The 20943-nt window shown below is 34.4% G+C and overlaps 1 protein-coding gene across 6 annotated transcripts in view; it reads left to right on the top strand.

The window, feature by feature from the left end:
* The window catches only part of ULK4 (unc-51 like kinase 4), a 241679-nt gene that overhangs the window by 97424 nt on the left and 123312 nt on the right, over nt 1-20943 (top strand). For all 6 annotated transcript variants that reach the window (XM_032182763.1, XM_032182767.1, XM_032182765.1 and 3 more), the window contains exons 30-31: nt 4506-4598; nt 18242-18290. In XM_032182763.1, the coding sequence (XP_032038654.1) occupies nt 4506-4598; nt 18242-18290 (142 nt within the window). The remainder of the gene's footprint in view (nt 1-4505; nt 4599-18241; nt 18291-20943) is intronic.

Genomic DNA, 20943 nt, shown 5'->3' with positions numbered 1-20943 from the left:
TACTGGGGGCTGGTAACATCTCAGTAGAGAGGAAGAGAACACAAACATAGGATGAGTACAGTAAAGACGAAAATTATCTTTCACATTATTTCAGGATAATGTTACAGTGCATTTTAATGTGTGGTCTTCCAAAGTTAGTAATTGTCAATACTTAGCTGCCCTAAGTGAGGAAATTGTTCCCCACCCCTACATTCAGTAAGTGACAGAAGGGTGGAGGAATGGATGCTGGATTATGATCAGAAACATAGTGCCTTCCCTAAAAATGAGACTGTCTCTTGCTAATTGACTAATACTCTTAAAATTCAAGAACCAAAGTGCTGTCTGTGCATTATTTGTAAACTTTTCTTTGTGAGAGAAAATGGGAAGGAAATCTTAGTGATATATAGAGAAGCTAATTTTCAGATCTTTCTTCACACTGTTTTTTGAACTGGAAAACAGAATTTTTAGTATGAATTAAAATGGAAACCAGAAATATTAAAGAATAAAGTATACATATTATTAGAAGCTGTCAGATACTTTTCTTCAGATAGGGTAAGAGACTTCAAGTCAAGCAAGACCAAGTTCTGTCTTTGAAACTTGCTCTTTGAAGACATGCCCGTCTTAAAACATGTTCCTCATAGAGCTGGGGGAGTGGTAAGGCTAACTCCAAACTAGAAGGAAGACAACCAATATACTACTGTCTCCTCTTCTAATTAGCTCAATTGGGTGACAAAGCTTTATTATGATTCTACTGAATATGATTCTACTCTGGAGAATTCAGTTGTGCTATCTTTGCATGCATTGTATTGTAGATGTATAAAAAAATTTTGCAGTAGCTCAGAAAGCTCGGAAGCTAGGTTCCAGGCTTGGCTTAAATATTTCCTGAATCAGTTCCTTTTTCTCACCAATAGAGATGAGATAATACTTGCATTTGAAAAACATTTTGAGATTATTTTAAGAAAAAAAAAAACAAAAAAACAAAAAAACAGAGAATTGGAATATACATCAGCTAGATATAAACAAATTTCACTCTAGTTTAGGAGCATGATAGATAGAACAGCATGTAAATCTTTTAGTAGTTCAGAAAGAGTTAACGAGTGTTGATGTATTTAATACATTATTAGAACCTGCGAGTTGATCCAGTGCTTAGTAAGTATGTTCAGCTGTGGGGCGCAGGTAATCAATGCAAAAAGGCACAGGTGGAACAAAAAGCAGAGGAGGGTTGAAGGATTTTCTGCAGAAAAGAAAATTAAGCCTTAGTTTTGATTTGAAAGTCTCTAAACTGAGTTTTGAGAAAAATTAGAAAAGGAGACTAAAGGAAGACCAAAGCAGCTGTTTTAGATATCAGAAAAGACACTAAAGGTAAGTTGTGTTCAACATTGTTCAAGGTATGGATCAGAAAATATTTATGGGAGGTAGGAACGAACCTTCATACAGTCTCCACAGAGCTCAGTAGAAGCTTTATCTGAACGCAAAGGAGTCTGGCCTAAATCTATGAAGAGAGGCTTAAGATTAGATGCAGGCTCGATCTCAAGAAGTAACAGTTACTTGAAAACTATGAGATAGAAAGTAAAGCCTGTACTTAGAGACTGAAGAGATGTTTGCTTAAGTTGTTTAGTCTTTTTGTTCCTGGACAAATGATGGGACAGAATGTGACTCAGCTGGAGGACAGTCAAAAGATGAGAAATGTAATGGCTGCTTGATCGTGGGCACTCTGTAGGGAAGAAGGTATTTCTACCCCTCTTAATCCTGCTTTTTAAGAGATGAGAGCTGTTGGGTATTCATCAGAAAGGCATCTAGGTTTAACAATTTAATTTAAGTGTAAAACTTACTCAGAAAGTAGAATTTCAGTCACTATGCATTAAATATAAATTTCCTGTCAATGCAGGAAAAATAAGTGCTTACCATTTTTTTCCATATCTTCTGCATTATCAGTAGAAGGGTTCTTTCATTAAATATTTGTTCATTTGTAGATCAGAAGGTTAACTTTCTTATAGGACTTCAATCAAATGAAATAGTCTTATTTGATTTAACGTCATTGAGATGTTACTTTTCCTGAGCTTTTTGTAACCAAAATGAAACTTTCTTCTATAGGAAATGAATGAAGTAAATAATTTCTATTACATATCCAGGTTTTTAAATTAGAAATTCAAACATCAGCCCTTTGTCATTTAATTCTTAATATTCTTTAATATTCCAATATGATTTGACATACTATCATTGAAAACTTATGTTGGAACCAGCAACAGGAGAGTAATGTGTTTTTAAAGATTAGCTTGCTCTCAGTAGAGTGTCAAACCAGTTCTTCAAGTACAAAATCCTGGATACTTGAAATAATTTGTAGATAAAATATTTAGTCTTTAAGAGCTTAAGAGGATCTATATCCTACAATCTCTTTAGGTCCTCTTTTCACTCTTGCTTATGGAAAAGACTGACAAAATAACTTCTTGCACTGCAGTACAGGGAGTTTGCAGAACCGTTATAAAATGCTTTCTAAAACTGTCATTACTAAATTGGTTTACGTTTTGAAGTGGCAAGGAAATCATTGAATGAACTCATTCATTTAACAGAGTCTCTCAAGCACGGAATATTTTCCCTTTACGGAAGATTCATATATTCATAGTTCCTAAAGGTCTTTATTCAAGCTATGTGTTTATATTAATTGCTAAGACATTCATTTTGGTAATCTGTGTTTTCTCATGTGGTATTTGGTTTGATGGATCACTGCACCTTCCCTTAGAAATACTTTTTACTAATGCTTTCTTTGGAGAAAAAAATAGAGTTTGAAGTAAACGGAAATAAAGACTTTTTTTAATTGAACTCCAAGGAATTATGCTGCTAAGTGTGCAGATTATTACTAATCTCTCTCAGATGTAAAAAATAGATGGCTTAAAATGCTTTAAAGTGGACTCCATTTAGAGGAGGTATCAATGTGCTTATAATCAAACAAGTGTATCACAAAGTATCAGATTTTTATTCTAGCATGGCTGATTCATTCATTATTATTGCTAGGAATTAACATTCTGGAGAACTAAATCCATGTTTTGTGTGGTAAGCAGATGACTTCTGACACTGAAGACACTTTATAGCATCTTTGCTTGCCTTGAAAGATTTATTTTTGGATCTTGAGGAGGAAAAAAAAAAAAGGCAAATAATTCCATTATGCTTTGTAGAAATATGTACTCCATGCATGTAGGGTTTCAGGATCAGTGTTTACTAATGCATTATAGTATTTTCTCCCTTTATGAAGAAAGGGACTTTTTAATCACCAGTGTGAGAAATAGTTCTCTTTGAGGAACGGGAATCTGTTCTTTTAAAGGAAAGATTCTGATCACCAGAGACATGAAGCCTACATTGACTACTCATTGGTCTACAGAGTAGGTTCAGCTGCGAGTGCTTTGTGGCTCTGTGGCAGCACATTCAGGCTGGTATGTAGCAGCTGTGATACATTGCTTGTAGTCTGTGTGCTTGTTTGGAAGGTTCACCTCTTATGAAGGAAGTCTTGCAGGCTACATCAAGAATGTGGAACTGGTGTGCTTCTCCCTTCTTTTCTTAGAGCTGCCCAGGTGAGAGACTTGGCCAGAAAGTACATCACTTCCTAGATTTTTTTGGTGTGCAAATCAGGGTGCTGAGGTGTGGTCTCTCTGGAGAGGGGATCTTTGATCCACAGAAGAGCTAGCATACATGAGGATACATGCCAACGTGATGGGACATGACTCAGATCCCTCAATTCAGGTGCAAGGAGGGATGCTAACGTGAAGCAAATTTCTCATTTATTTGCTAGATTTTTGTTCATCCCCCTCTCTCCTTCATCAGAACCCAAGACAGAAAATGTGGAAGTATTTTGGTGCACAAAACATGATAACCTACCACATTTTCCTGCAAATAGTCATTTTATTTATATTTGATTAATTCTTCATATTTTTCTTTTACAAATCAGCACATGCTTACAATTCTATTACTTCCACATGTTTGGAGTAGCACTGCTTGTAATCATAGATGGTGTTTTGACTTGGCTGTGTCTGTTTTCTTTATGCTTACATTTATCTCTTCTCCATCGTTGTACACCATTCCCCTCCAGATATATTTCTATTTTAAATAGATAAAATAAAAATAGTAATTTGTTGGGAGAATATTACTGGGAAACCAGCAGCAGGAGCAAGGTCCATTTTGTGTTTCAGCAGCCTGTTTTCATTTACCAAGGTATCCAGAAGGTGATGTTTTGAAATGTTTCATGGATATTTCTTTTGTAGTTTTTATGTTCACTGTTGCTCTGAATAAACATTGTTTTAAAAATGTATATTAAATCATATATATACATTTATCAATGTTTTAAAACATTTGTAAAAATATTATGTATTTATGTATGTACACCTCCATATTTAAAAAAAAAAAAGTAATTCTTTTATTAATGCTGCTTTAAAACTTAAGCTGATGGTTTTTAAATACTGTTACTAAATAGTTGTTTGTTGTTTTTTTTGTTTGTTTGTTTTTTTTTCCAATGTTGCTATTCTCTTCCACTTCAGGTACGAGCATATTCTGATGGCTCCAGACCCAGTACCAGTGTATGCTCTGAAACTGCTGGTGGCCTTGACTGAACACAGCCCCACTTCTGTGAGGTGATGTAACTCCGTTTTCTGTTGTTCTGAGCGTTTTCTGTTTCAATTTATTTTTTTACATTAGGATTTAACAATAATGTAACTCTCACTATCATACTATTTTGACTGGCACTTAGGAGATTTAGAAAATCTGCATAGAGCATTTATTACAGAACATAACCTTACGGCTTTTGTGCTATTTCTATATGATTCTGTTTCATTTAATATGAATTTAGGCAGTGAAGTATTAAAGGCAATCATATATTTTAAATATTAATTTAAAAAATAATTTATGATAATTTTAATACAAAAACATTATCTAAACTATTATGCAGCTAAACATACTTGTGCTAGGAAAAGGTGATGCCTTTTTAAACGGTGTAGACCTCTTAGGTCACTTTAAAGATATCCAGTCTTTCTGCAAATATCACTATTCTAAATAAGTTCTCAAATACTGATTTGAGTGTTTGGTATAGGTACACCCAAATGTTTAAAAATATCTTGCTGGGGCAATGGAAAGGAGACACTTTTTACACTGTGATGATACAGGGGGGGGAAAAAAAAAAAAAAAGAAAAAAGGGAAGCATACCTCTCACATACACACACACATAGCTATTCCTCTCCTCTGATCTACCAAGAAAATCATGTTCTTTTTGCACTTAGCAGTGTCCATTCATGGTATATGATAGAATTATGGCTAAGAAGTCACTGCATACTGTACTGTCTTGATTTGATTAATTACAATAAGCTCAAGATTTTATATAGAAATTATTTTAATATGTAAATATATATTTACATATATATAACTACAATACATATATATCCAAAAAGAAATTTAAATTTTTCTCCCATTGATCTTTCAAAAGATGAAAACATTGCCTTTTCATCTTTTACAGTGTTATTTTGATATACTAACTAGACTAAAAATGAACTAGAAAATTGAGTGGCTTGAAATTTTAAGCAGTTTGAATACAGTGAGTGATATTTAATTGTATTTATATGTATACAGTTTTTATTGTTTATGATCTGTATATGCTACTGCAGACTTTTATGTATAATGCATACGGTACAGCTTTCTATTTTTAGTGTTAACCTACAGAGATTCTAATTCTTCAAGCATTACAATAAAATATTTCTGTAACTAGAACACTGGCTATTATAGTACTGCTCTTCCTCTGCCTAATGAATTCTCTTTATTTGAAGAATCTTATGTATTCATTACACATCTGTAATCATCCCATTTCTCCTGTGTCTTGCTGGCTTTCTTTTACTTTCACTGAATAATTTGTTTGGCTAGATTTCTGAAGGAGAAGAGATTATGCAGGTCTCTTGGTCTGTCTTCTTCCTGATTCTTTGACTTCCCAATTACTTTAGCTGAAATTAGCCCATACATCAAAACTGTGATAGAAATTCAGAATATCTTTGTATTTTCACAAACTGCTAAGTAACAAAGCTGAAACCAGATAAATTCTGGTTAATACAGATAAACGGTAGATCACAGCTGATTGTATTTTGGTTTGAGCACTAAAATATCAGTACATATGTAGCTCAGAATTACAACATATGCTCTTTTTTGCATTTCATTATGCACAGGGAAAGAATCCGTGATTATTGTGATGGGAAGTATGGAGGTAACGCTGGACAAAAATCCTTCAGGAGTAAATTTGTTCCTTGTGGGAAAAACTCCACTATATTTTAGTACTGCTGATAGTGATGAGGGCCACTTTTCATGAAGTCTCCGTGGTTTTTCTAAGTTTATATTTCATCCACAATACCTGGCTTTGAAGGATGAACACCTTCTCCTTTGAGTTAATTGAAATGAAAAAAAAAAAAAAAAAAAAAAGGTGGTAGCAAAAAAGGTTGTTGTGAAATGGCAAAATATTAATTTAGTGCTTCACTTATTGCATTCACATCTTTCAAAAATAATTTATTAATCTTATTCCAAAATTAAAAAAAAAGGTGAATTTGGATGAAGGTGAGAGCTACTGTATTTTAGTTTGTACCATCAGATAGCCTCTTAGAAATGCTAAACTAATACATTATTTCTCTTCTTTTCTTTCTTCTTTAATCTTACCACATTTCTTGTTTGTTTCTCAAATTTATCTCTTTTCTTCTTTCTATTCTCCTCCGTTTCTTCCTATGTACTCCCCAGTAGAGGCATCAACATTTGCAGAGTTCTTACTTTAGCATTTGAAAAGAGACAGATGCATTCTAATGTTTGTGTTCTTAGTTTGTAGCAGACACTGTATGTCAGCTAAATCATTGTGATACCAGAGGAAAAAATTTCAATAATCTTTTTTTTTTTTTTTTTTTTTTTACTCTTTTGAACACTACTTTCTACATGAAAGCAGTACAGCTATTCAAGTATTATATTTCTAATGTCTTATAAAATTCTGGTAATGTACTATACGTATTTTAAGTGTCTTAAGTATTTAACATTTGTAAAAATACAAAAAATGCCGTGTAATCTTTGCCATTGCTTCACTTTTGGGGTTGTTTATAATATTCTCTATTTTTGGAGCTGTTCCACTCTATTTCTCTTCGATTTAGCAATGGATAATTCTAATTGTGTCCCATTAACTTACTGCAGAGTTGGATCTTTCACAAACTGAAAGATGCTGAATATATGAGCACCCATAGGAACAAAACCCTGTTTTGGGGGAGGATGAGTATTTTGTTGTTCATTTTCTCCTTAAAGGGATAAAATATAAATGAGTCTAGTGTTTACTTTATATATCTTTTCCTTTCTACATCATGCAACAACTGCTGTGTCATACACCCTCACTTAGCATTCATTTAATGAGAAAATGTCAGGTATTAGAAGGATGAACTTCGAACGGAACTTATCCATCAGTTACCTATTTTATGCATGACTCAAAGCTTGTCTGGCCTTCAGAGTTGCTGATAGTATTCTGTCACAAATCTTCTAAAAACCTATTGGCTTGCTTTTTCAAGAATTTTTAATATTTTATGATAAGAAAAAATGTGCATGGTAAGGCCAATGCAATAATAGCAAAGTTTACCTTTAGCTATTTTGAAATGGATGATTTTAACAAGAAATCTATGTTATTTAGGAAACGTGTAGCTTAATTCATGAAGTGAATGTCTGAACAACTGAAAACTTGCATCCTCCTCTGCTCCCCCCCCCCCCGGTAATTAGTTTTGGTAGATTTTACTCAGATACAGAACTGTTAGGTAACGTTATGAAATGTAGCTATGTGTTTTGCTGTGTGTTCTTTTATGAAGATACTTGACTTGTCTGTAGTTGGAAACTTATGGTATTTGAAGACATGGATACACTTGAAACTATGGAGTATGATCTTTATGGATTGCTGGAATAATAGACAATTCTGGTTGCAAGGAAGAAAGACAGGGAAATAGAGTGGAGGTAAGAGGAGAGCTAAAGGAGCATTGTATACCTGTAGCCCAAAGTCATCAATGTTTGGACAGGTACTGAAGCTGTATTATGGATGGCATTGATGCTCACATATCTCAGATCTGCAGTTTTACAGTGGTGTTTTAAAACCTAAAACACTTATAGGCAAATTAGGGAATGTCATTGACCTTAAATTCACAATTACATCTAAATTAAATTCACAATTCATCTGTAGCTCCAAAGGAGACAACATGTGAGGAGTGAACTATTAGAAGTGGTAGAGAGCTGTATGCCATAAACTCTCACCTGTCCGTGTCACTTGTCCTAAGTAACTTCTGTGCACCCTGTTTTATTATGTGACTCTGCATGCAAAAGCTCATGCTTACTTGACTTCAAGAGCTGAAACTTAAAGATAAATGTCATATATTGCATCAGATGATAATCATGAGAGTAGAACACGTTCCAGTATTCTGTTATTAAGGTCATTTCCTGAGGGACAAAAAATCGTTTAAAAACTAATGTTGTGACCCTTCTTAGATTTATGGTGAATTGAAGGAAGGGAGGAAATTGAAGAACTTTCCCCACCTCCTGTCCCTACTATAAATTTCCCAGACAGACATTAGGCACCACTCTAGGAAAGGGGAAGAGGCGGCAGACAGTGAAATAGAAAGATGCTGCAACAAATTAACAGCTGCTTCTGTGTGCCACAGGTCTAGTACGTGAGATGATGATAGATGGATTGACCATGTACACCTCAGGAGATTGTCTTGACTAATTAAAGTAACTCTTTATCACAATGTCTTTGGAACCATCCAAAAATCAATCATGAATGGTCCGATTTTTTGAACTTCATTTATGTTATTTTCATACCCATGCATTATCTATTAAAGGCCTTTAATGGCACATTTACTATCACTGTTGGTAATGGGTTGATCATTTTCTCATACATCATGTTTTTACATTAGCATTTATATATATTCAGTATATTCTGAAATGATCCATCAAATATGCATACCCTTCATTTCAAATAAGTAAAATTAAAAAAAAAAAAAAAAAAAAAGAGTTCAATGTGGTGCTTTTAATTGGTTCATGTTGGTAGAATTTATTTTTTTTTTTAGTTCACAAGCACTTGTTAGCATTTTCCATAGATTACCTTTGTGTATGGTATGTTCTTTGCCATTATGCTAGAGAGCTAGCACTTTCCTTTCCTGGCAAATTGACTAATCTGTGCTTATATTAATTGCTTTAAAAACACTTTGTTCTGATCATTAGGCATCTGAATTTCCCAGTTTAATGCTGAAGTTCTAGCTTAAAAAAAAAAAAAAAATTGCTTCTAAATTACTTAACTGGTTTTTATGTGTTTTCTTGTTTTCTGTAATAAATATGAATAAAATAATATGGAGAATTTCTGGTAATAGGTAAGCCTATGGAGCCCAGTCCAACTGAGCTGAACAGTAAGATTATACTTTAGAGGTGTACAACATCAGTGAGAAAATTACAATGTGGATGGATTGGGAGAGATTGTCAGATGATGATATGTTTTTATTAGAACTTTGGGCAATATTTATGTAGATTTTGAACCTGATTCTGATTACACTAGTTTCACATCTGTGAAAACTGAGCTGTAAAAACCTTCATTTTCTTGTTAGAGAGAGAGCACTAATATAAAATGGCAAAGAATTCATATGATATTTGCAATTTCTGTTATTTGGTGTAAGATTTGCATATATGCTGCTTTATTGAATAACAGTAGGTGGGAAGACTTACCCAGAAATAGACTCTTGAAATGTTAAGTTGTGTGTCAGCTAATAACACTGTTGTCAAGTCACACATCACTGTAATTCATATCAAAGGCAATGGTCAGAGTTCACTGTTGCAAGTGAGTTCTCATAGTTTAGTCATGTACTGACTGCAATACTAATCTCCATTTTTAATGTAAAACATGACTCCTTAGTGTTACATTTGATTAGAATTTCCCTTGAGTAAAGAAATTAACTATTAACCTTAAACCTGTAATTTTGTTTCCTCTTTGGCGTTGCTGATCAGTTGCCGAATGTCTCAATTTTAGAAATGCGAAGCTACTATTTGATGTTTCTATTGTTGTTAAGTCAATTGTTGAAAAATATCATACTGTAAGGTTCATATCTGCTCTTTCAATGTAAAACATTAAACAGAAGGAGAAAATACCATTGATTTTTTGGTTGTTTATACATTAAATAGTGATTTTTTGCTGTTGTGACTATAAATAGGAATTCAAAAATAAGCAGTTAATGAGGATGGGCAGCTGGTCAGGGTAGTACAGTTGGAGTTTCAGGCTTCAGTGAATTCAGTTCTGCCACAGACTGTCTTTAGCATGAAGCAAATCTAAAATGCCATCAGCAGTAGGTTCCCATGGAAGACAAGGAAGAAGGCAAGCATATGTTAATACTTCCTGTCTGGTCTGATAAATCTATAATTACCTTTATTTTCAGTAGGACAGCATCACAGAGAGAGTGTGGAATGTAACCCAATGTAGAGAGAACATAGCCTACTAGATAGCCAGATTTCTCTGAAGAAGAGAGGCTGAGATTAAAGAAAGGGTTGGAACCTGAGTCTATGTTGCAATTCTAAGGAAGACAATTGGTAAATATTTAAAACAAAAAAACACAAAAACTACCCTTTTTAAAACGAGAACCGAATATTGTAATACTGTATGAGGCTGTGAATCCGAAGTGTTTGGTGATTTCTGAATCACCAGGAGGTGATCCAGGGAGGATTTGTAAGGCCTCAGTGTTTCCTATCGGTTAGATCAGCCAGATCCCTGCTCAGTGTTCTGAATATTGCAAACCTGATTTTAGGCATTCATTCTTTTATTTTTTATAACTGGAACTCCTAGAACCATAAAGTCACATAAATCCTCATGCAAATGCAACACAGAAGTGCTGTTATTCCCAAATTTTGTTGATATTTTCTTGCCTTTGTTTTTTTTTTTTTTTTTTTTAGGAAATCTTCAAAGAATTGAAAGATTCTCCTAACACTGTGTGGTGGTGCTCTACCTTGTTAAAATTTTATTAAATAATTATAGATAATTTTTGTTGTTGTTAGCAAGGTAGCTAGTTTTTATTAAAAATACTTTTTTAAATGCTTTTACCTAGATTTTTTTTTTTCATCCTTTAAAATGAAAAATTTCATGAGGGATAATGCTTAAAATCACTTTTCAAAGAAAGATATGGTAATTAAAATGGACAGTTTTCAACTGTGTCTTTCCTGAATGTCAGTACATGAGTAGGATTACCAAATATTATCATTACCACTTAACCACCCTCAAAGTTCATTGTGTTTTAGTTCACCTGATATGGTAAGCTTATGAACACGTGTGCTTGTTTTATAGACATTCCAAGAACACGTTGGTGAAACGCTTTTTAAAGCAAGATTTGCATGTATTTCCACAGAATTATTGATTGTTCTATCACTCTTAGGTCCCCATTACTCTCCTTTCTGATAATGTGAACTCTGTTACTCTTACCAAAATTTTTTACAACATACAGTTTACTTGTTTTATAGCACACTGTAGGTGTATAATATATGAAGTGATAACACTTCTAACTTTTTTCTAAATTTAATGTAATTTTCTTGCCTTCTTACAACTACTGTTTCCCTAAGAATCATTTTGTATTATGGTTTTATATTTAAAACATAGACTTATTTTAGGATTTATTGGTTAGGTATTCTGTTCCACTTGTAAATAAGGAAGGGTAAAATTGTAAAACATAATGGGAAATCAGCAAAGCACAGCATGTGCTTTCAAACATATAAAAAGACACATCCCTATAAAAATACATGTATAGATCTTGAGGCTGTAAACTGAACAGGAACTGAAAATGCAAACTCTGCTCTCCCTCAGTAAGCTGTCTGAGACTGCTAGCAAAATGACTGGGATTGCAGTGACACCTTTCCAATAAATGTGTGCCACAGACAATTTTTGAGTTTACACTGGGAGTGAAAGTAAACCCCTTTCACCACATAGTGGAAGTTACTAACAGTTCAACTGCTGATAATGTGTTAAAAAGAAAGCAGCTGTGTATCTGTACATTTAATACAGATCTTTATATTCTGCTTCTTGAAAAATGTTTTCCTTGAATTTCACGTACGTTTACAGTTGTAGCAAATATGGTGTATGAAGGAAGTATTCTACTTCAGGTATACAGTGGAGTTTTACATTTATTTTAATTCTCAAATCTTGTTTCATTGTGTTTATGAATACCAGTCAGTCTCTCCATGATGTTTCCCATCTTCAATATTAATCATGTACTTGTGAAAGACCTTTAAAATAACATCATATAAAGGTGATATATATGAGTATATATCTTTTTGAGTGACATCTTCATTGTTGTGTTTATTTCCTGTTTCTGTCTACTACAAAAAGTAAAGCATTAAATAAAAATCCAATTATTCAACATCCAAGACAATTTTCTGCCTGCATAAAGGCCAAAACTCCTTTCTTCCTCCTTGCCCCCCTGGGTCATTTGAAATGTAAACTACAATTGCTGAGAAGGCTTAGGAACTAGAATTGAAGAATAGCTCTGTTCAAGAAAATTGACTCTGAAATAATTGGGACCCCTAAAGATAAGTTGATAGATCTTCTCCCTGATGTATTTTATGGTAGACACTATTGTAAGTTGTGCCTTGGTATAATATTTCTTAAAAATCAATGGTAAGATCATTCTTTGCCTTTGGAGAGCTACTGAAGGGCATGACATGAAAGTGTGGCAGTGAGATGACTTTGAAACTTTCCACTTCAATGGTGGGTCTATTCTGTGGGATTCACCAAGAAGAATAAATCTATCTGAATGCTTTTCTAATTTATTCAAGCTACCAATGGCCCTGAGAGGCTATTCTATCAGGAAGACTTTCTGACTTTGAGGGACAGTCATACTCTCTCTCTTTGCAGTTGGTAACAATAAGAACAATTAGCATTCTACTAGGTTGTCATTTTATACCAAACAAATTCTGAAAGGGACAAGATCTTTAGACCAACTTTCTTCATTTAACAGTAGATATCATCCATGTGCTTCAATAAAATAGTATTTTAGACCAAATTATGAAAACAAAGTCATTTAAGAACAAAAAGTATCCTTTTTCCTTAGAAGTCAAATATTATTGTTGTCTTTTCCCTCCTTTGGCATCTGTTATTTGGAAGTAATGTTGGTAATTAATCAGTCAGAACTGTGGGACAAAGAACGGTGGGTTCAACAGTTAGTAGAGTGTAATTGTTGTCATTTGCTCATAAGCCTTTACAAATTTAGTTTCCTAGTTTTAAACTGAGAATTGGAAGGAGCTTTTTTTGTTGTTGTTGTTTCCTTTTTGTTTCTTTTGCGTTCTACTGGTTGTATACCATGCATTGTTTCTAGTTACAGTTTTTTGTGTTCTAGTAATAGTTTTTTGAGAGCCAGCCAATTTTGTTTTTTAACAGGCGGAAAATCTCAAAAGTCCTAGCTTGTTAGGAAAAAGCACAGAACTGTGAGTCCAAGGTGCAAGCCAAATGAAAGGGTTAGCTTTCAACATAATCCTTTTGCTTAGTTGTTTCTAAAATTATTCGTCTGCGTTCTCAGATGTGTTAGGAAATTTGTACTTGTCATGTGTCAGTTTGTTAGTCTGTCATAACGGTAATCTGTTCAGAATGCAGAGAACTGATGATGCTCCACAACATGCATGCTCTTGCCTTTTGTAAGAAGGGATTCTTTATGGAAAACGAGTGGTCATAATGCTAAATGATCGACATTTTTCTTGTTCTAAACTTAGAAACTCGTATCACTGAATTTGCTTGCTATATATGCTATATGGAAGAGTTTTCAGTTGACAACCCTTCTGACTTTCTGTCCTATGTTGCTGAAGTGACAGAAGCTCATGTGTGTGTTGGACATTGAGTGTCCATTCTCCAGCCGTTATTGCAGATTTCCAATTTGATAATGTAAAGATTTGCACACTTGTATGTGTGTTGTGTTTTTTTTTTTAAGTGAAAGATCTAAACAAAAAAATACAAATGTGAACAACAGCAGACTGCAATGCATCAGGATAAAAAGAGCATGCATTCTTAAGTCATTTGTCAAGGCTCAAAATCAAATTTTGTTTGTATATTAAATTCTGTTTTTTATTCAGAGGTATGCCTTTTTTGTTGCATTGCTGTCCTTCTAAAAAAGGTATTTATTCTGTATATTGAAAAGTGAAAGACTAATTCGCAGTGTTTACTCTGAGTCTAACAATCTGGCTTAAAAATTTATGACAACACTATAATGTTCTGATTTTTAAAAATGAAATTATTTAAGAGTGCAAAATCTCAGTGTTTTTGAGAAATCACTGCTTTGCATTTTTTAAAGTATAATTTTGCCTTGTTTCCTTTATGTAGGGGCAAGCTACCATCGTAGATATAATCTACAGGTAAATCCTACCTATAAAACAGCAATCTGGATATGTAGAATTCCTGGGTTTGTATTTTAGCCGAGAATTTAATAAAATGCTTAGTAAGGTAAATAAGAAAAATTAATTGTTAGACTATTTTAAATGGAAGAATTAAATAGTGAAATTGTTTTGCTTTTGCTAATTGCTTTGCAATGACACAAGATCAGAAGTTCTATAGATTTCAAATTTCATTCAAAATAATATTTTCAAGCAAGTGGAAAATGAAGTAGCAGTGGTGATAATGTTCATTATGCCACTCCTTATACAACACTGATGTAACTCCTGAGAAAGCAACCTCCACAATCACCTGACAAGAATCTCTCAGACACATGGTCTGATTTTTGGGTGGCCTGTGTGGACGCAGGGGTTGGACTCAATGATCCTTTTGGGTCCCTTCCAACTCAGGATATTTTATGTTTGTCTGTTGTTTTTGTTTTGTTTTGTTTTTAACGTTGTTTGTTACGCAGCTTAAACAAGTACAGCTGAATGTGCTACCCATCACATTTTCAGTAAAAGATACTGCCTAGGAAACCAGTACAGATATTCTTAATGCCCAACAAGTAAGGTGTTGGTCTTATGCTCTGTTTTCAGGACTTTAAGACTTTTCCTTTTTAAAACTGTCAGATAACAATGTGATGACGTTACTCTATCTCTTGTCCACACATATATGCAAAGTTGGAATATATCAGTCTTAAGCTTTGTCACAGAAATATCTTAATATGCTTGATATGACTTCTTGCTTTAGCCCACTTACAAGTATCATTTTCTTTAAAGGCTGCAGCTATTTCTTGCTTGAATCATAAAGGTTTGTCAGTGACCTTTAAGAATGGCCATATTGGCTACAGTTTTCCTTAGCTTATCTCAGCAGAATGTATGTGACTTATTACAATCAGGACTTAAACTTTTTGAAACCAATTGCTTCATAATTTGCTATTTACTACAAAGAGTTTTTCTAGTTTTTGCCTAAACAAAGATTGCGTATATATTCTTTTAATTGTGTTTTACTGTCAATGTGTACCAAGTTTAAACGTTGCTTATGTAGTAAAGCAGGCAGCTCTTGCTAGTGTAAGTAATTCCAATATGCTTTAAGCATAAGTTAGTTTGCATTGGCAAAACTTCATTTTGTCAGTATGATTGCAATTACACTGGTTGCTCTTTTTGGGAGTTGGTGTTTAAAGTGACCTTTTTGACATCCAGGATTAATATACCCACATCAGCAAAATTCTGTATTACCACCATGGTCTAAGCTTTTAACTCAGCAGATTTGGCCCTGGAAAACGAACCATGCATATAACAAGTCTTCCTGTCTGCTGACCTGTGACTCTTCTATGACCTGGCTGGGTCCAAGATGCTGCACCAGTCTTTTGGGGTTTGTCAGCTAGCACAGGGGTAAATAGCTTTAAAGCGCTCCCAACCTTTATCATGAACTTGTTGGGATTTCCCTTGTGTATGGGTATGTTTTCCATCCACTTAGTTAGAACAGAAATTGTCCTTTAATTCAGGCTTTTTATCTTGGAAATAATTATCTTATTTTCCTTATATAAACTCTTCATTCTCTGTCAGAATGTTACATCGTCTGCTAGGAGTAACTTGTATATTACACATCTGTGTGTGCAAGAGAAATTGAACACATTTGGTTGAACAAGGCTGTTACTTAGCTACATTAAGCATATTCATATGCTTACAATTGTGCATACAATTATATTGATTTGTTATGTTTTGACCAATTTGGTAGTTGTGTTTTATTTGTCTCTAGGCCCATGTTCCAGTGTTATGCGATATAATACATCATATCACGTTAAATGCATCTCTCCACCCTGACTTCATATAGATTCTATATGGTTGTCTGTACTGGTTTTGGCTGGGATAGAATTTATTTTCTTTGTAGAGACTATGTAGAGACTTTGTAGAGACATGATGCTGTGTTCTGAATTTAAGATGAGAACAATGCTGATAACACACTGATCTTTTAGTTGTTAAAGAAGCAGCAAATTAGTTCATTGTTTTGCTTTGATTGCATGCATGGCTTTTGCTTTACCTAGTAAATTGTCTTTATTTCAACCCAGGAGTCTTCTCACTTTTACTCTTCTGATTGTCTTCCCCATCCCTTGTGGGGGGAGTGAATGAGCAGCTGTATGGTGGTGAGCTGCCTATTGGGTTAAACTACAAAATCATTGTTACTCTATTGAGGTGAATGGTAAGAGTCAGAGAAATGGCAAAACAAAATGAAATAGAAAACCATTATTTATACCTAATGCACATATTTGACTCCTAAGTAATTCTCAGTTCCTCATAAATAAAGTTATTCTATTGTATATCATCCCTTTTATTCTTTATTTCCTTTTATATTTCCTTTACATACATGATTTCAGCAAATACATGTATGATTAATTAGGACTCTGACAAGGGAGATTACATCTTATAATTTTATGACCCTTGGATGTTTGTTCTATTTTCCTTTCATTTTTCTCATTAAGTTGGTAGAAGAGAATGTGCAATTCCTTTTAGTTGCCTCAGTTCCTCAGTCTAGTGCTTTAGCTTACAGTATTCATGAAAATAATACCTTCTGTTTTCTTACCAGACATGAGTAAGGGCTTTTAACTGGAAACATGAATTTAGGAATGTATGGATTCTTCTTAACAAATAGTTTGCCAAACAGAACTAATCTGATTATTGTTGTACTGGAAGCCAGTATAGGGTATTACGCGGTAAAGTTTCAAAGATCAAGTTGAGTGCTTATTTTAGTCAAATGAATCTCCTGTTTATTCAGAGAACTATATGATATAATTTTCTGTCTTTAACTGACATAATACTTACAAAATAATTACGTAGTTTATTGTATGTCAGCTTCCTAGAAGAAGCATGTAAAAACATCTGTCTCGTATTAAGCACACAGTAATACTCTGTTTGAATGTTGCATTTACTACACAGACTTTATAATACAAGCTTGCATTTTCAGCTGTATCACAATGCTAAATCTGCTTCTTGTTCGTGAAGTATTTTAGTAATTTTGTAAAGACAAAAGAAATATTTTAAACAATCCTGTGTTCACTGTGGTATTTGGTGAGTGGGCATGTAGTGTACATCTAAGGAAAAGACTCATTCCTCAAATTAAGCAGAGTACTATGGAAAAGGGTATGTAAAAATATAATTCAGTTGTCATCACAGTGTTTGTGACAGAGATGCACACGTGTTTTATTAATAAATTTAAAGCTTTTGGAGATCTAAGAAAAGAAGAGGTTGCCTTAATGTATTGTTGTCTTTTGAGAATATTCTTCTTATAAATAGGTATGATGATTTATATCTGATTTTAAAATCCAGGAAGATATAAGTAAATTCTTTTGGGTAACCACTCCTCAATACTTTTGAGAGAAATGGCTGCAAATGTACCATATATTAATATTTTCAACCCAAGAAGTTAGTTAATGTAGCATGCTTTAAAAAACAACACAGCTTATTTATAATTTCACTCTGTGTGTTGTAAGCCTATTAATTCAAATTAGTTTGTGGTGCATGTTGACTGTTTCATAGTCTGTATAGTATTGTATTTCTGAATTTTAATTATTTTCCGTAATTTAAAAATACTAATTTACTTACTGTTCCACTCACTTGCATTGCATCAGTGAAGCAGACCTAGAAGTAATTTCCAAAGCAGTGTTACATTGCTGTTTCTATTTAATAGCTGAAGTGGAGCTCATTTTTGTTAAAAGCTAGTCAAAGGCTGAGGTTCTGGGTCATGGATTTTTGTAGCTACTATTCTACTGCTCTGCTCCTTTTACGAGTTCAGTGTATTAAATAAGAATTTACTTCCTCTCTTTGAAAATAAATCTTAAAATATGTTTTTTTACAGCCTTGTGGAAGAAAACCATCTTTTTCCAGCTCTTTTCCAAGTCATCTTGGTAAGAACTTTTTTATATATACACACACTAATAAATATATGTAATATGTCTTAACTAATAAATATGTATAATATCTCTCAAATCATGTAAAAATATTAAGCAAATTTATTAAGGCATGTTGTAAGTTGTTGATAAAGTGAACAGTCTATAAATACAAAATAATATAGTGTAAGTGGGCTTGTATGTTGTTCTCCTGTATTTAACTGCCTGTATTTATATATGCCTATATAATACTTGCTTTTATAAAGTAAAGATATTTTCTTTTTTGAACAAAATAAGAATCTGAAAAATAGAATTAATGAGCTTGATCCTTAATTAGAACCATGTATTTGCCCAACTCAAGCAACAAATGTAGAGCAACCTGTGCTTATGTAACAGTATCAAACCAGAGTTTTGTTACGATAATGCAAACTACCACTATTAGCTTTTAGAATTTCTATCAATGTAAAATGTCATGGATATGATTTTTTTGTAGTAACATGCTGAATTTCCTTCCCTAATTTGGATCTGCCACTTATGAAAAAATCATAGAATCACAGAATGGTTTGGGTTGGAAGATCATCTAACCTTGAAGATCATCTAATTCCAACCCTCCTGCCATTGGTAGGGACACCTCCCACAGGACCAGGTTGCCCAAAACCCCATCCAGCCTGGCCTTGAACACCTCCAGGGATGGGGCATCCACAGCTTTTCTGGACAGCCTGTGCCAGGGCCTCACCTGCACTATAAGGAAGAATGTCTTCCATATATCTAATCTAAATCTACCCTCTTTTAGTTTAAAGCCATTAACCCTTGTCCTATCCCTGCACTCCCTGACAAAGAGTCCCTCCCCAGCTTTACTGAAGGCCCCAGTTAGATACTGAAAGGTGGCTATAAGGTCTCCCTGGAACCTTCTCTTGTCCAGGCTAAACAACCTCAACTTCCTCAGCCTGTCTTCATAGGAGAGGTGCACCAGCTCTCAGAATCCTCGTAGCCCTCCTCTGGACGTGCTCCAACAGGTCCGTGTCCTTCTTGTGCTGGGGTCCCCAGAGCTGAACGCAGGGCTCCAGGTGGGGTCTCATGAGAGCAGAGTAGAGGGGGACTATCACCTCCCTTGACCTGCTGGCCATGCTTCATCTGATGCAGCTCAGGATACAGATGGCTTTCTAGGCACATGTTGCTGCCTCATGTTGAGCTTCGATCAACAAACACCCCCAGGTCCTTCTTCTATTCGGGGCTGCTCTCAATCCATTCTCTGCCCAGCCTGTATTTGTGCTTGAACATGAAGTGATCATGAAAAAATGGTGATGGCTTTGCACCTCTGGAATGTTGCAAAACAAGTGTATTAACATAAAATAAAAATCTGCAGGATAGTTTGGAAGTTGGGTTCTGCGCTATCCACTTGTCTTGTCATTGATATTTTGCAGAATCTTTTATTTTTTTCAACCTGTTTGTTCATGATCTTGTGCCAGGTAAGTGTTCTGTAAAGTAAGCATGCTCCTGATGAAAACTGAATATGAATAACTTATGCAGTGTAGGCAGATTGCATGCTTGCTATTGCACCATTCTTGAAATTCAGTCCTACTCCAGGTAGATGTTCTTAAATGTGATTATGAATCATCTTTTACTTTCCTTTCTTAGGTTTAAATATGTGAATTTTCTCTAATCCTTTGCAGTGATTTATTTCACTACCTATCTTAAATCTCTTTATTACCACATAATCAGATAAGCCTTTTTTATTGAAGTAACCTCTTCAGCGATGACAGGTTTTTGCAGTAGCTTACAGAACACAACCTTTATGGTATTTTGTGTACATATTCATACAAGTCTGAAAAGATCTTATTGTGACAAACCTTAACAGTAAAAGCAACACTTCACAGTGTTTCATGGTTTTGACCTAGGATTACTACTGCTTATACGTGGTAACAAAAGAGAAACATAGCAAAATATGAAAGTCAAGTGTTTATGGTAATATCCTCAAATATCAAGTTAATGTTTGAAACTTCTTCAGGTGCTGGTGTCTTGAAAGTTAACCACCGGAAAAGTGCATATGTATTTATATATTATTTTTGGATATTTGAGAATGTTTAACAAATGATTTCTAGAAATCTTCCTAGATCTTGAAAAACTTGTTATAACTTATCTATAGGCACGGTATTTAAAAAGTATGTGCATCATACCGTGTAAATGTAGTACAAGTTAAGTTGGAGTCAGTTGTAAATACTCCCTCCTGATCTTCCCGTACGCGGTTTGATGTCATGAGTTCTAGAAACAGTTTTTAGTGAGTAAAAAACAACTAAGATGGAAATTTTGTGTGTGACTGGTGGTCTGTGGCTGTTTCACAGCTCTCTTCAACCTATGTAGCTATCTTGGAATTTACAGTTAGAATTGTGAGGGGAAAGGGTTTATAACTTTCAGGAAGGAAAAAAAAATCCATTTTCAACATGCTTTGTCTGGGAAGGACATGTTAGTGGCTTCAACTGTCATGTATCAAGCTCTAACAGTATCCTGGCTATCAGCTGTGGTCTTGGTTGGCTTGAGGGATGTGAGACTCCCTAAATGGGAGCACTAACCTCCTTGCTGTTCCCTTGTTCTCCCTGCAGAAGAGTGAATTCAGTGAATGAATGTTAGGCAATTGGGAAGGCTCAGGAGCCAGGATGAATCAGGGGACTTG

Source organism: Aythya fuligula, chromosome 2 (assembly GCF_009819795.1).
Source record: "Aythya fuligula isolate bAytFul2 chromosome 2, bAytFul2.pri, whole genome shotgun sequence".
Classification (NCBI taxonomy): domain Eukaryota; kingdom Metazoa; phylum Chordata; class Aves; order Anseriformes; family Anatidae; genus Aythya; species Aythya fuligula.
The sequence above is the reverse complement of the archived record's forward strand: the minus strand, read 5'-3'. Positions and strand labels throughout refer to the sequence as shown.